Source organism: Canis lupus, chromosome 16 (genome assembly GCF_011100685.1).
Source record: "Canis lupus familiaris isolate Mischka breed German Shepherd chromosome 16, alternate assembly UU_Cfam_GSD_1.0, whole genome shotgun sequence".
NCBI lineage: Eukaryota > Metazoa > Chordata > Mammalia > Carnivora > Canidae > Canis > Canis lupus.
In genome coordinates this window covers 16,578,265-16,590,891 of record NC_049237.1, presented here as the reverse complement: position 1 = coordinate 16,590,891, position 12,627 = coordinate 16,578,265, and the positions used below count along the sequence as shown (strand labels likewise).

The window sequence follows — 12,627 nt, the reverse complement described above, 5'->3', positions numbered from 1 at the left end:
CTCTTCAAAGATCTGTATTAAATGTTTCCACAGCTAGTTAAAATAATCGTGAACTATAAGGCACAGTTGAAATAGAAACCCCACTTAATAGAATAATAAGATTAGTATGAGAATGGCTGAAAATATACTTGGACTCCAATAGTACTAGTTATTCCTTGTAGTTAAAATTTATTTGAAACACAAGTGTACTTTGTAAATAAATGAATTTCCTATTAAATAAGTTAATATTCTGAATACTAAAACTTCAAAGTTCACTTCTCTCTTTGGAGAGAAGTATCTCTCTAAAGTTTCCATTTTTCCTAACAATCATGTAATAAGAGAAAGGAAACAAAGGCAGCTGCACTATTTCAGGAGATGAGATTTAGGGAGAAGAGTTGATGGTGTGGCGAGAAATTCATAGCTTACAGGCATTCAAAAATATTGGGGAAAAAAAAGAAAAAGAAAAAAAAGAAGAAAAAAAAAAACAAAAATGTTGGTCTCCTTTGTGGTAGCACACTATCCAGTTAAGAAAAAAGTTGTCCCCTGGGGTGCCTGGGTGGTACAGTTGGTTAAACTTTCAACCCTTGATTTTTGGGCTCAGGTCGTGATCTCAGGATGACAAGATCAAGCCCTGCATCAGGTTCTGCACTCAGCAGGATATCTGCTTAGGATTCTCTCTCCTTTTATGTCTCCCCCTCCCTCCTCTCTAAGATAAATAAATAAATCTTAAAAACAAAGTTGTCCTCTAAATTAAATTCATATCATGTTATATGGTTTGAATAAATTTAAATTATTTTTTTTTATTATGACCCAGATAGATTGTGTCATCACATGTAAACACTACATCTTTTGAGAGTGCCTCATCTTAGGTGATATTTAGCTACCTAGAGGCTTTATTGATTCGTTATTTGTGGTTTCAAATGTTCGTGTTACACACACGTTGCACCAAGACACAGTGGGCCCCCCTTTCTCCCATTTCCTGGAGCTTGGATTTTGTCTTTGTGTTACTGGAAGATGCTATATGCCATAAGTACTTCTTATTTAGTTAAGGAAGAATATCAATCTTCTTTAGATAGGAGCCATCAGAATCATCAATGCACAATGCAACATGAGTGAATCTTGGAGACGCTATACTAAGTAGAATAAATCAGGTAAATATTGTATGATTCCATTTTTATGAGATACCTAGAGTAGTTAAAATACACAGAGACAGAAAGTACAATGGTGGTTGCAGGGGGACCAGAGGGAAGGAAGAAAGGAGAGTGAATGTTTAATGAAAAAAGTTCTGGAGGTAGATGGTGATGATGGTTATAAAACAATGTGAATGTACTCAATGCCACTGAATTATACAGTTAGAAATAGTGAAAATGGTACATTTTATGTTATGTCTGTTTACCACAAGTTAAAAAAAAAAAGGCACCAACACAAATGATTGAAGAAACACCGAGAAAAAGCAGATTTTGAAGAAAACATAAGTGGCTGTCTGAAGGTATTTGGCAAATGTCCTTACTGGTAACTCAATAAAAAGATCTTGTGGACAATGCAATTCCTTTAAATCTCTAGAACACATTCGGTACAACTGGGGAAGGTATTCTCTACCTTATAAACTGAGAATTTTAAAATAGGCTCTTGAATTATTGGACTTCACGTACTAAAAATAGGAAGACTTCTAATATGTCAAAATTAAAATCTGGTTAGTAACTATTTATTTAAAAAATTAAGATGTTTTCTCTTTTTTTTAGATGTTTTCATTTATACATTTGTACACTGTTAAACTATAAGACATTAGTGAAATAAATAAAAGAAGACACAAATAAATAGAAAGATATTCTGTGTTCATGGATTGGAAGAATTTGACATTGTTAAAATGTCTATACTACCCAAAACAATCTATAGATTCAGTGGAATCCATATCAGAATTCCAATGGCATTTTTCATAGAAATAAAACAAAGAATCCCAAAATTTGTATTAAATTACAGAAGATGCTGAAGAGGCAAAGCAATTTCAAAAAATAAGAACAAAGCTAGAGGCATCAAGCTCTCTGATTTCAAACTCTATTACAAAACTTTGGTAATTAAAACAGTTTGGGGGACGCCTGGGTGTCTCAGTGGTTGAGCGTTTGCCTTTGGCTCAGGGTGTGATCCGGGAGATACTATCTCACACCTGTTAGGATGGCATTATCAAAAAGACAAGAAATAACAAGTGTTGAAGAGGATATGGAGAAAAGTGAACCCCGTTTGTGGGAATGCAAACTGGTACAGCCCACTGTGGGAAACAGTATGGAGTTTCCTCAAAAAAATAAAAAGAGTGCTAACATGAGATCCAACAATTTCACTTCCTGGTATTTATTTGAAGAAAATGAAGACACTAACTCAAAAAGATACATGCACCCCTATGTTAACTGCAGCATTATGTACAACAGCCAAGACATGGAAGCAATCTAACTGTCCATCAGAGGATAAATGGATAAAGAAAATGTGGTATTATATACACAATGGAATACTATTCAGCATAAAAAGGAATGAAATCTTGCTATTTGCAAGAACATAAATGGACTGTGAAGGCATTACACTAAATGATATAAGTCAGAGAAAGATAAATACCATATGATCTCATCTACATGTGGAATCTAAAGAACAAATTAACAAACAACCAAACCTCTAAAACCCAGCCTCATAAATACAGAGAACAGACTGGTGGTTGCCAGAGGAAGGGGTGGGCAAAACAAAGCTCCATTATAAAATAAATAAATATGGGAGAAGACATTTGCAAATGATGTATCAGATAAAGGGCTAGTTTCCAAGATCTATGAAGAACTTATTAAACTCAACACCAAAGAAACAAACAATCCAATCATGAAATGGGCAAAAGACATGAAGAGAAATCTCACAGAGGAAGACATAGACATGGCCAACATGCACATGAGAAAATGCTCTGCATCACTTGCCATCAGGGAAATACAAATCAAAACCACAATGAGATACCACCTCACACCAGTGAGAATGGGGAAAATTAACAAGGCAGGAAACCACAAATGTTGGAGAGGATGCGGAGCAAAGGGAACCCTCCTGCACTGTTGGTGGGAATGTGAACTGGTGCAGCCACTCTGGAAAACCGTGTGGAGGTTCCTCAAAGAGTTAAAAATAGATCTGCCCTAGGACCCAGCAATTGCACTGTTGGGGATTTACCCCAAAGATTCAGATGCAATGAATCGCCGGGACACCTGCACCCCGATGTTTCTAGCAGCCATGTCCACAATAGCCAAACTGTGGAAGAAGCCTCGGTGTCCATCGAAAGATGAATGGATAAAGAAGATGTGGTCTATGTATACAATGGAATATTACTCAGCCATTAGAAACGACAAATACCCACCATTTGCTTCGACGTGGATGGAACTGGAGGGTATTATGCTGAGTGAAGTAAGTCAATCGGAGAAGGACAAACATTATATGTTCTCATTCATTTGGGGAATATAAATAATAGTGAAAGGGAATATAAGGGAAGGGAGAAGAAATGTGTGGGAAATATCAGAAAGGGAGACAGAACATAAAGACTCCTAACTCTGGGAAACGAACTAGGGGTGGTGGAAGGGGAGGAGGGCAGGGGGTGGGGGTGAATGGGTGACGGGCACTGAGGGGGGCACTTGACAGGATGAGCACTGGGTGTTATTCTGTATGTTGGTAAATTGAACACCAATAAAAATAAATTTATTATTAAAAAAATAAAATAAAATAAAATAAAATAAATAAGTCATGGAGATGTAATGTCCACCTGGTAAATGTAGTTAATAATACTATACTACTTATTTGAAAGTAGCAAAGAGAGTAGATCTTAAAAGTTCTCATCACACACACACAAATATTTTTTTGTAATGGTAAGCCAATGTTATCTAGACTTATTGTGGTAATTACTTGGCAATATATACAAATATTAAATCATTATGTTGTACATCTGAAACTAATATAGTCTTATATGTCAATTATACCTTAGTAAAAAAATGAGGAGAAACATACATTTTATTCCTGGTATCTGGCACCTTGCTGTCACTGCCCAAGCTTTTACTGAGAATGGTATTAAATCCATATTTTAAAAGTCCATCAATAAATTCTGGGTTTGAATAGTTAAAATCCTTACCTGTAAGAAAGGGTAATTACAGTCACATAAGTATACGTTTACTGCCATCACTTTGATAAAGGACAATAAGGACAACTATATCCTGAATTCACTCCTTTTATAATGAGCCAGAGTCATTTCCTGGAACCTACACTAACCCCAGATGATAGGCTAAAATCAGGCAGATTCCTTGGCAAAGTATGAACAAAAAGCTAGTCTTTGGTCACTCAGTCTCTCTAGGGACAGAAGTGCCCAACCTCCTTAGTCCCATCATGATTCACAACTGTTGTGTGAAATTATTCTGAGGGATTTAGGAAAGGTGGGAAAGGAGAGCTAGAACCCCTCTCCCAAAATTCCATTGCAAATAGAACAAGATGCCAGAGGCCAACCCAAACATATCAGTCATAACAATAAATGAAGATGGAATAAATTTCCTATTAAAAATAAAAACTCTTAGATGTCAATGAAGAAACAAAATGTAACCATAAAAGATAAACAGCACAAACTAAAATGGTTAAAAGTAAAAGAATGGTCTAAGAATACAGGAGTCAGAATATCATTTAGGAAAGTACAGAATTCCTTGGAAGGAGCATCCAGAAAGTCATTTTATACTCACAGTAAGAATAAGTCACAATAAAGACTAAATAGGAACAAGCCTGTAGACATCACATACTGCTGCAGCAAAATATGTTAAAATCATTAGAGATACCAATACGTAATGCCACAAATAAGCAGTAATGGAATATTTTAAGAATAACTCCAACTGGGATCCCTGGGTGGCGCTGCGGTTTGGCGCTTGTCTTTGGCCCAGGGCGCGATCCTGGAGACCTGGGATCGAATCCTGCATCAGGCTCCCTGCATGGAGCCTGCTTCTCCCTCTGCCTGTGTCTCCGCCTCTCTCTCTCTCTCTGTGTGACTATCATAAATAAATAAAAATAAAAAAAAAAAAGAATAACTCCAACTCAGAGAAAGAGAAGTTGATTAATATAACTACTTACATTTCCTTAGTGGATTTATATTTTTCTTTGTTTTTGAAGAATAAACGTTCTTTTCCAATGGCTACCAAGTGCTCTCTCTTTTTTTAAAAAGATTTTATTTATTCATGAGACACACACACACACACACACACACACAGAAGCACAGACACAGGGAGAGGGACAAGCAGGCTCCCTGCAGGGAGCCAGTTGCCAGAGTCTATTCGAGACTCTAGGATCACTCCCTGAGCCAAAGGCAGATGCTCAATCACTGAGCCACCCAGGCGTCCCTACCAAGTGCTTCCGAAAAGGGATATAAAAGGCTGTATTATATATAAAATGGATTTTCTTCAAGATGCAGTAACTCCATTTTCATGAGGCCCTCTTTCTTACACCTGTGAAATCCTGGACAGGACACAATAGATAAGCATAGGAAGTTCTCTGAAAGGTCGAAAGGAGGAGGCAGATTCCTGAGGCTGATCTCCGGAATGGAGGAAGGATATGATGAGCTCCTGATTTCCCTGCTGCTTCCCATAAATCCCAGACAGAGGTCTATAGAAGTCTTCAAGTAAAACCACCAATAGGGGGGCACCTGGGTGGCTCAGTGTTTGAACATCTGCCTTGGGTTCAGGTCGTGATCCCTGGGTTCTGGGATCAAGTCCCACATCGGGCTCCCTGCATAGAGCCTGCTTCTCCCTCTGCCTGTGTCTCTGCCTCACTCTCTATGTCTCTCATGAATAAAAAAAAAAAAAAAGAAAGAAAGAAAGAAAGAAAGAAAGAAAGAAAGAAAGAAAGAAAGAAAGAAAAAAACCACCAATAGGCAAAGAAAAAAAAGAAAAGCCGAAAAGAAAAAAAAAAAAACGCCAAGATCAGCCAGTTCCCTCTAGCCAAAGGGCCAGGGAGGCCTGAGCACAGAAAACCTGTGTCCCAACAAAAGAGCTGATCTTTGTATTATCAGAGACCTGGAAGAAAAGGAATCAGAGTGAGACTGGAAAGTATTCTCAGAAATAAGGCTGAGAACTCCCCAAGTTCAGAAAGGCTGGACATCTATAGATTCAGGAGGCTGAGCAAACCCCCAAACAGGGTAAACCAAAGAAATCCATGTCAGGATACCTCATAATTAACTTCTAAAAACTGAAGACACACTTCTGAAAACTCCTGAAAGCAGGCAGGGAGAAAAGACCCAGGACTCACAGAGGAACAATCTGAATGACTGTGGATTTCTCCTTTGAAATCATGGAGGAGAGAAGGAGGTGACAAAACATCGTCAAATGCTGAAAGAGATGAACTGTCAACAGCAAATTCTACATCCTGCAAAAATATCCTTTGGGAATTATGAGAAAATCAAAATACTCCTAAGTGAAGAAAAACTAAGAATTTGTGACTAGCAAATTCACTCTTAAAGAGCAACAAAAAGAGGTTCTCTAAAGAGAGAAATGATAACAGAAGGAGGTTTGGAACTTCAGAAAATAAAAAAAGAACATCAAAACATCAATATGGATAAAAATACAAATAAATATGGAAGACTCATTAAGAAACTCTTATGAGTTTCTTAAGTCATATATGGTGTTTGAAGCAACAGTTATAACCATCTGATGTGGGGCTCAATACGAAGACAACTATATTTTTTAATTGACAAGGCTAAGAAACTGTTTACACTTTACTTGAAGTGTCAAAATGTCAGTGCAAAGGGACTGTGATAAATTATAGATGTATCACATAATGCCTACAGCCACCACTAATGAAGCCATACAAAGTAATCTTTTTAAAAAGTACTTTATTTATTTTTATTTTTATTTTATTTTATTTTTTATTTATGATAGTCACAGAGAGAGACAGAGAGGCAGAGACACAGGCAGAGGGAGAAGCAGGCTCCATGTACCAGGAGCCCGACGTGGGATTCAATCCCGGGTCTCCAGGATCGCGCCCTGGGCCAAAGGCAGGCGCCAAACCACTGCACCACCCAGGGATCCCTAAAAAGTACTTTAAATAAATCAAGATAGATTTGGAAAATGTTCAAGTAACCCACAGAAAGATAAGAGAAACAGAAGTTTGAGAAACAGGAAACACACAAAAAACAAAATGGCTGAGAAACTCTGACATCAATAATGGTTTTAAATGCAAATGATCTAAATATACCAATTAAAAGCATAGATGAACAGAGTGTATTTAAAAAATGTTCCAACAATATGCTAGCTATAAGAAACTTACTTCAGTGAAACATAGGTAGATTGATAATAAAAAAACAGAAAAGGATTTACTTGCAAATGTTACTCAAAAAAGCAGTTGGGATGCCTGGCTGGCTCAATTGATAGAGCATGAGGCTCTTGAGACTCAGTGTCGTTGAGTTCAAGCCCTGCGTTGGGTATGGAGCCTACTTAAGGAAATAAAGTAGGGGTGGCTATGTTAATATTAGATAAAATAGATTTCAGGGCAGAGAGAATTTCTAGAAACAGAGACATTACCTTATGATAAAAGGTTCAGTGAGCCAGTAAGACAAAATGATTTTAAATAGAAACACGTCAAAAAACAGTCTCAAGATACACATACACGAAGCAAAAACTGATAGAGTTAAAGTAGAACCTGACAAATCCACAATTATAGTTGGGGTCTTCAACACCCACTCAACAATTGACAGAACTATCAGCCAAAAACTCAGCAAGGACATAGAGGACTGAACGATATAACTAACCAATAGGATCTAGTTGATGTGTACGTGAAGACCACAGCCCCCAACAATAACAAATACACTGTATTTTCAAGTGTGCATGGAGCACTCACCAGAGATGGACCATATTCTGGATCATAAAACAAAACTCAAAAAACCTAAAAGAATTGAAATCATACAGAGTATACTTTCTGACTATAATGGCGTCAAACTGGATGTCAGTAGTAGACAGTAGAAACTTATTCATAGACTCTAAAATTAATCTATTTCCAAATAAGCCAAAGAGAAGGTCTCAAAGGGAATATAAAAATATATAGAACTGAATGAAAATGGAAATTCAATGTATCAAAATATGTGTGATACAGCTAAAGCCATATTATTAAGATGCCAATTCTCCCCAAATTGATTTTAGAGCCAATACAATTAAAAATACCAGCAGGCTTTTTTTTTTTTAAGAAATTGACAAACTATTCCTAAAATCTATATGAACAAGCTAAAGGCCTAGAATAAATAAAACAATTTTTGAAAAGAATGAGAATAGAGTTCTGAAAGAGACTCAACAAAAACAGTCAATTGATTTTTGAAAGGTTGCAAGATGGAAAAAGGGAAGTTGTCAGCAAATGGATACTGGGCGAAATGGATATCCACATAGAGAAAATGAACATTGATCCTTACCTCCCATCATCACAGAAATTCACTCAAAATGGATCGTGGCCCTAATGTAAAATGTAACGTTTAACCTAAAACCTAAAATTTCTAAAAGACAACACAGAAGGGGATCTTTGTGAACTTGAGGCAGGCAAAGATTACTTCAATAAAACATAAAAGACATGAACCATACAAGAAAATATGGTGAACCGAATATCAAAATTAAAAATATTGCTTCCTGAATGACACCATTTTAAAGAGAATAAAAAATGTAGGGTATGGTGACTATAGTTAACAATGCTATATTGTATATCGAAAATTGCCAAGGCAGATCTCATCACAGGAAAAAAAAAATATGTAACTGTGTGTGATGGATGTTAACTACACTGTGGTGATCATTTTGCAATATACACACGGATCAAATCATTATGCTGGACTTCTAACAGTGGTTTAGGTCAATTATTTCTTAATTTAAAAAGAGAATGAAGAGACAAGGCATGGACTTGTACAAAATATTTGTAACTCACATATCAAAGGACTTGAATCCAAAATACATTTTTAAAAAATCTTAAACATCAGAAGACAAGTATCCTGATTTAAAAGTGGACAAAGGAAAAAAAATGGACAAAGGATTTGAAGAGACACTTTACAAAAGAAGATAGATGGGTGGCAAGTAAGCACATGAAAATGTGCTCAAAACGGGGCAGCCCAGGTGGCTCAGTGGTTTAGCACCGCCTTCAGCCCAGGGCCTGATCCTGGAGACCTGGGATCAAGTCCCATGTCGGGCTCCCTGCATGGAGCTGTTTCTCCCTGTTTCTCCTGTTTCTCCCTCTGCCTGTGTGTCTGCCTCTGTGTGTGTGTGTGTGTGTGTGTGTGTGTGTGTGTGTGTCTCATGAATAAAAAAATAAAATCTTAAAAAAAAATAGAAAAGGTGCTCAAAACCATTAGTCATCAGGGAAATGCAAATTAAGACCACAATGGTACCATTACTTACCCATTAGAATAGCTAAAATCTAAAAAGCTTACTCTGTCAAATGTTAGTGAAGATTTGGAGCATACATTGCTGGAGAAGATATTAAATGGCACACCTGTCTTGGAAACAATTTCCCTTAAAGTTAAGCATATACCTACCATATATCCTGTCTGCACCAAACCTAGGTATTTACCTAAGAGAAACAGAATATGTCCATACAAATATTTATAATCCATATTCACAGCAGCATTGCAATTCACTCCGGAGTATCTACAAGCTCATTAAAAATATAAAATATTGTATTTTGCTAGAGATCATACATAAAGGAAGTGAAGAGAGATATCCATCAACTCAGGTTAACTACTACCTCTGAGGAGGAGGTAGCAAGGAGGTAAAGGGAGGAGGAGGAAGGAGGTAAAGTCTTTGATGGTACCTATTAACATTTATTTCTGTGAAAAAACAGAACACTATCTGAAACAAATATAGCAAACTATATAAAACATTGTTAAATGTAGGTGATGCATGCCTATTTGTTATTTTCTGTATATATGTGAAATATTTTATCATTTAAAAAATTGAATTGCTCTAAGAGAGACATTCTTTGCCTCTTCCAAATATTACATTTATGGCAAATGTTTCCCTTAAAATGGCTAACAGAAAAATAAAAAATACTTACCCAATTTAAAAAATAATTTTCCTGCAGTTTCATCTTCATCAGGCTTTTCAAATCTCATATGCAGTCTTGGGATTTGCTGGGGTCCGTGGGTAATTTGCTGTTGCAATTTTTTTCCAAGGGACCAAATTAATTCAGCCTCCTGGGTTTTCGTCTCCAAGTTGCTCACATGATTATGGTAAATATATATATATGACAGAGTTGTCCAGATCCCAAATATCAAGGATGCATAGAATAAACATTGAACTGTGATACCTCTCATTGTAAACCTAGCATTTTTGAAGGTCTGTTTTTTAATTTCCTAAGTCAGAAGGATTTAAAAGAAACTATATTAGATATCCTCAATGATTTGTAGATCATCTACTTGGCTTAAACTCCATTTCCAGTGTTTTAAGAACAGGATCGTTTTGATATGTATTTATCATATACTTGGACAAGATACGTATATCTTGTTTTCTACTAGTGAACACTACTAAAACTAATATTCAGAAGATCACTTAACATCAAAATGTACAACATGGTTACAAAACATACACTCCCATTTAAAGTAATTGGCCCACACTCCTGAGCCTACGGCTAAAGAAAATACAGCAAAAGCAATTTTTTTAAATCTCTGAAGTAAATATGGCAAAATTAAAAGGTTTGATAAAGCTTAATGATGTGTCTACAGAGCATTCATGGTATTTTTCTCTATATTTCCCTTTTGTTGGAAATATTTCATAATTTATCAGAAAAGTCTTGAGAGACTTCCTTTAGAGATGATGGATTGAATATGTGTGTCTGAGCCCTGTCCATCTTGACTCAGCTGTGAATAAAAACAAATCTAAAAACTCTCTTGGGAAAAGAGAGGTAGGGGGAAGGTCAGGGCACATGAGATTTCAACATAGGTTTGGAAGACCGGAAGCTGCTTGGATGAGAGGTAACAGCATGTAAACAGAGGAAGCCAGGACCCCACGTGCACAGCGAGAGGACTCTGAGGTGGGACCCTAGAGCAGCTGGGGACTGGTCAGGTGCAGAGTGGGGAGGCTTCCACAGAGGCCACTTGTGTATATGCACAGCAGTCAGCTCTCTTCACCCCACGCTGCACAGAAAAGTCAAGATGGAAGCCTGGCAATTTCTTCTTTGATGACACTGGACTGAGGAGGCTCAGCCGCTACAGAGGGGAGGGGCTGAAGTCAAGGGGATCCCTTGGATCCAGAAGGTTTGATCACTCTGCCCATTTCCCCATCTCTCTCTCTCTCTCTCTCTCTCTCTCTCTCTCTCTCTCACACACACACACACACACACACACACACACAGGCTCCCCACAGCCAGGTTGCTACACCTGAGGTAGGAGACAAGAGAATTGTTCTATGGTGAGAAAACAGGTCTCACATGCTGAAATTCGGGAGTGCCCAACAAAGCAGCCTACTACGTGTGACCTTGTCTGTGGTCAGGGTCAGATTCCCATCAGTGGGTTAGGGGTTAGGGTCTCATTTTTCAATAGGAACAGAATGCTGTTATGCACTGAGTTGTGTCCTCCCTAAAATCCTATGTCGACGTACAGGCTCCCAATGGAACTGTATTTGGAGATGGGGTCTTTAAAGTGGTAACTGAGTTTAAATGAGGCCATGTGGGTGGGCTGTAATCCAATTGTACCAGTGTCCTTGTAAGAAGAGGAAGAGACACCAGGGTGCATGCGCAGAGGAAAGCCCATGTGAGGACACAGGGAGAAACAGGCCATCTGCAAGCCAAAGAGAGAGGCCTCAGAGGAAACCAACACTGCTGACACCTTGATCTTGAACTTCCAGCTTCCAGAGTGGAGGGAAATAAATGTCTGTTGCTTCAGCACACCCAGTCTGTGGTATTTTGTTGTAGCAGCACTAGTAAACTGATACATGTGCCAAGGTTTGACCTAGGTGTTTGAAGAAAGCCTCCAGAAAGAGAGAAAATACACATAGAACCAGAAAATGGGAACAAATTAATGAGCGCTTTCAAAAACTCAAAACATCACTTTTGATTGCTCACAGAGAGCCAAGAAGATGCTACATTTATAAAACCAGAGACGCAGGCTTGAAAAAGAAAACATTACAGAACAAATAAAGGTTGTCAAAACCTAAAACATGATTGGGAAAATAAAAAAATTATTAAAAGGTTGGAAAATAGTGTGAAAGGAATATTCTAGAAGGCATAACAAAATGACATAAGGGAAAACATAAGAAAAACTAGAGGGAGGTGGTATTTCATTAATGGAGGTATAACATCTAAATAGTAGAAACATTTCCAAAAGATAATCGGTGAAAGGTGGAGGACAGGAAAATGTTAAATAAATAATACAAATATTTTCCCCAGAAGTAAAAGGGGGTCACAGAATGCCCAATGCAATGAATGTAAAAATATCCCTAAAAACTTCCAGGTGCATCAGAAATGGTCAACATATAGAAGGAGAATCAGAAGGATATCAAACTTCTCAACAGCAGCACTGGGTTCCTTTTTTTTTTTTTTTCTTTTAAAGATTTATTTATTTTAGAGAGAGAAAGAGAGAGCCCCAGAAGGAGGGGCAGAGGGAGAGGGAGGGAGAGTCTCAAGCATACTTCATTCTAAGTGAGCACAGAACCC

General features: G+C 37.5%; 1 protein-coding gene across 4 annotated transcripts in view; it reads right to left on the bottom strand.

The window, feature by feature from the left end:
* The window catches only part of GALNTL5 (polypeptide N-acetylgalactosaminyltransferase like 5), a 57,240-nt gene that overhangs the window by 40,055 nt on the left and 4,558 nt on the right, over positions 1–12,627 (bottom strand). For all 4 annotated transcript variants that reach the window (XR_005371348.1, XR_005371347.1, XM_038559774.1 and 1 more), the window contains exons 3-4: positions 10,033–10,330; positions 3,994–4,114 (exon numbers count right to left, since the gene is read on the bottom strand). Coding sequence is in view for 2 of the 4 variants with exons in the window: in XM_038559774.1 (XP_038415702.1) it covers positions 3,994–4,114; positions 10,033–10,330 (419 nt within the window). In the remaining 2 variants the exon portion in view is untranslated. The remainder of the gene's footprint in view (positions 1–3,993; positions 4,115–10,032; positions 10,331–12,627) is intronic.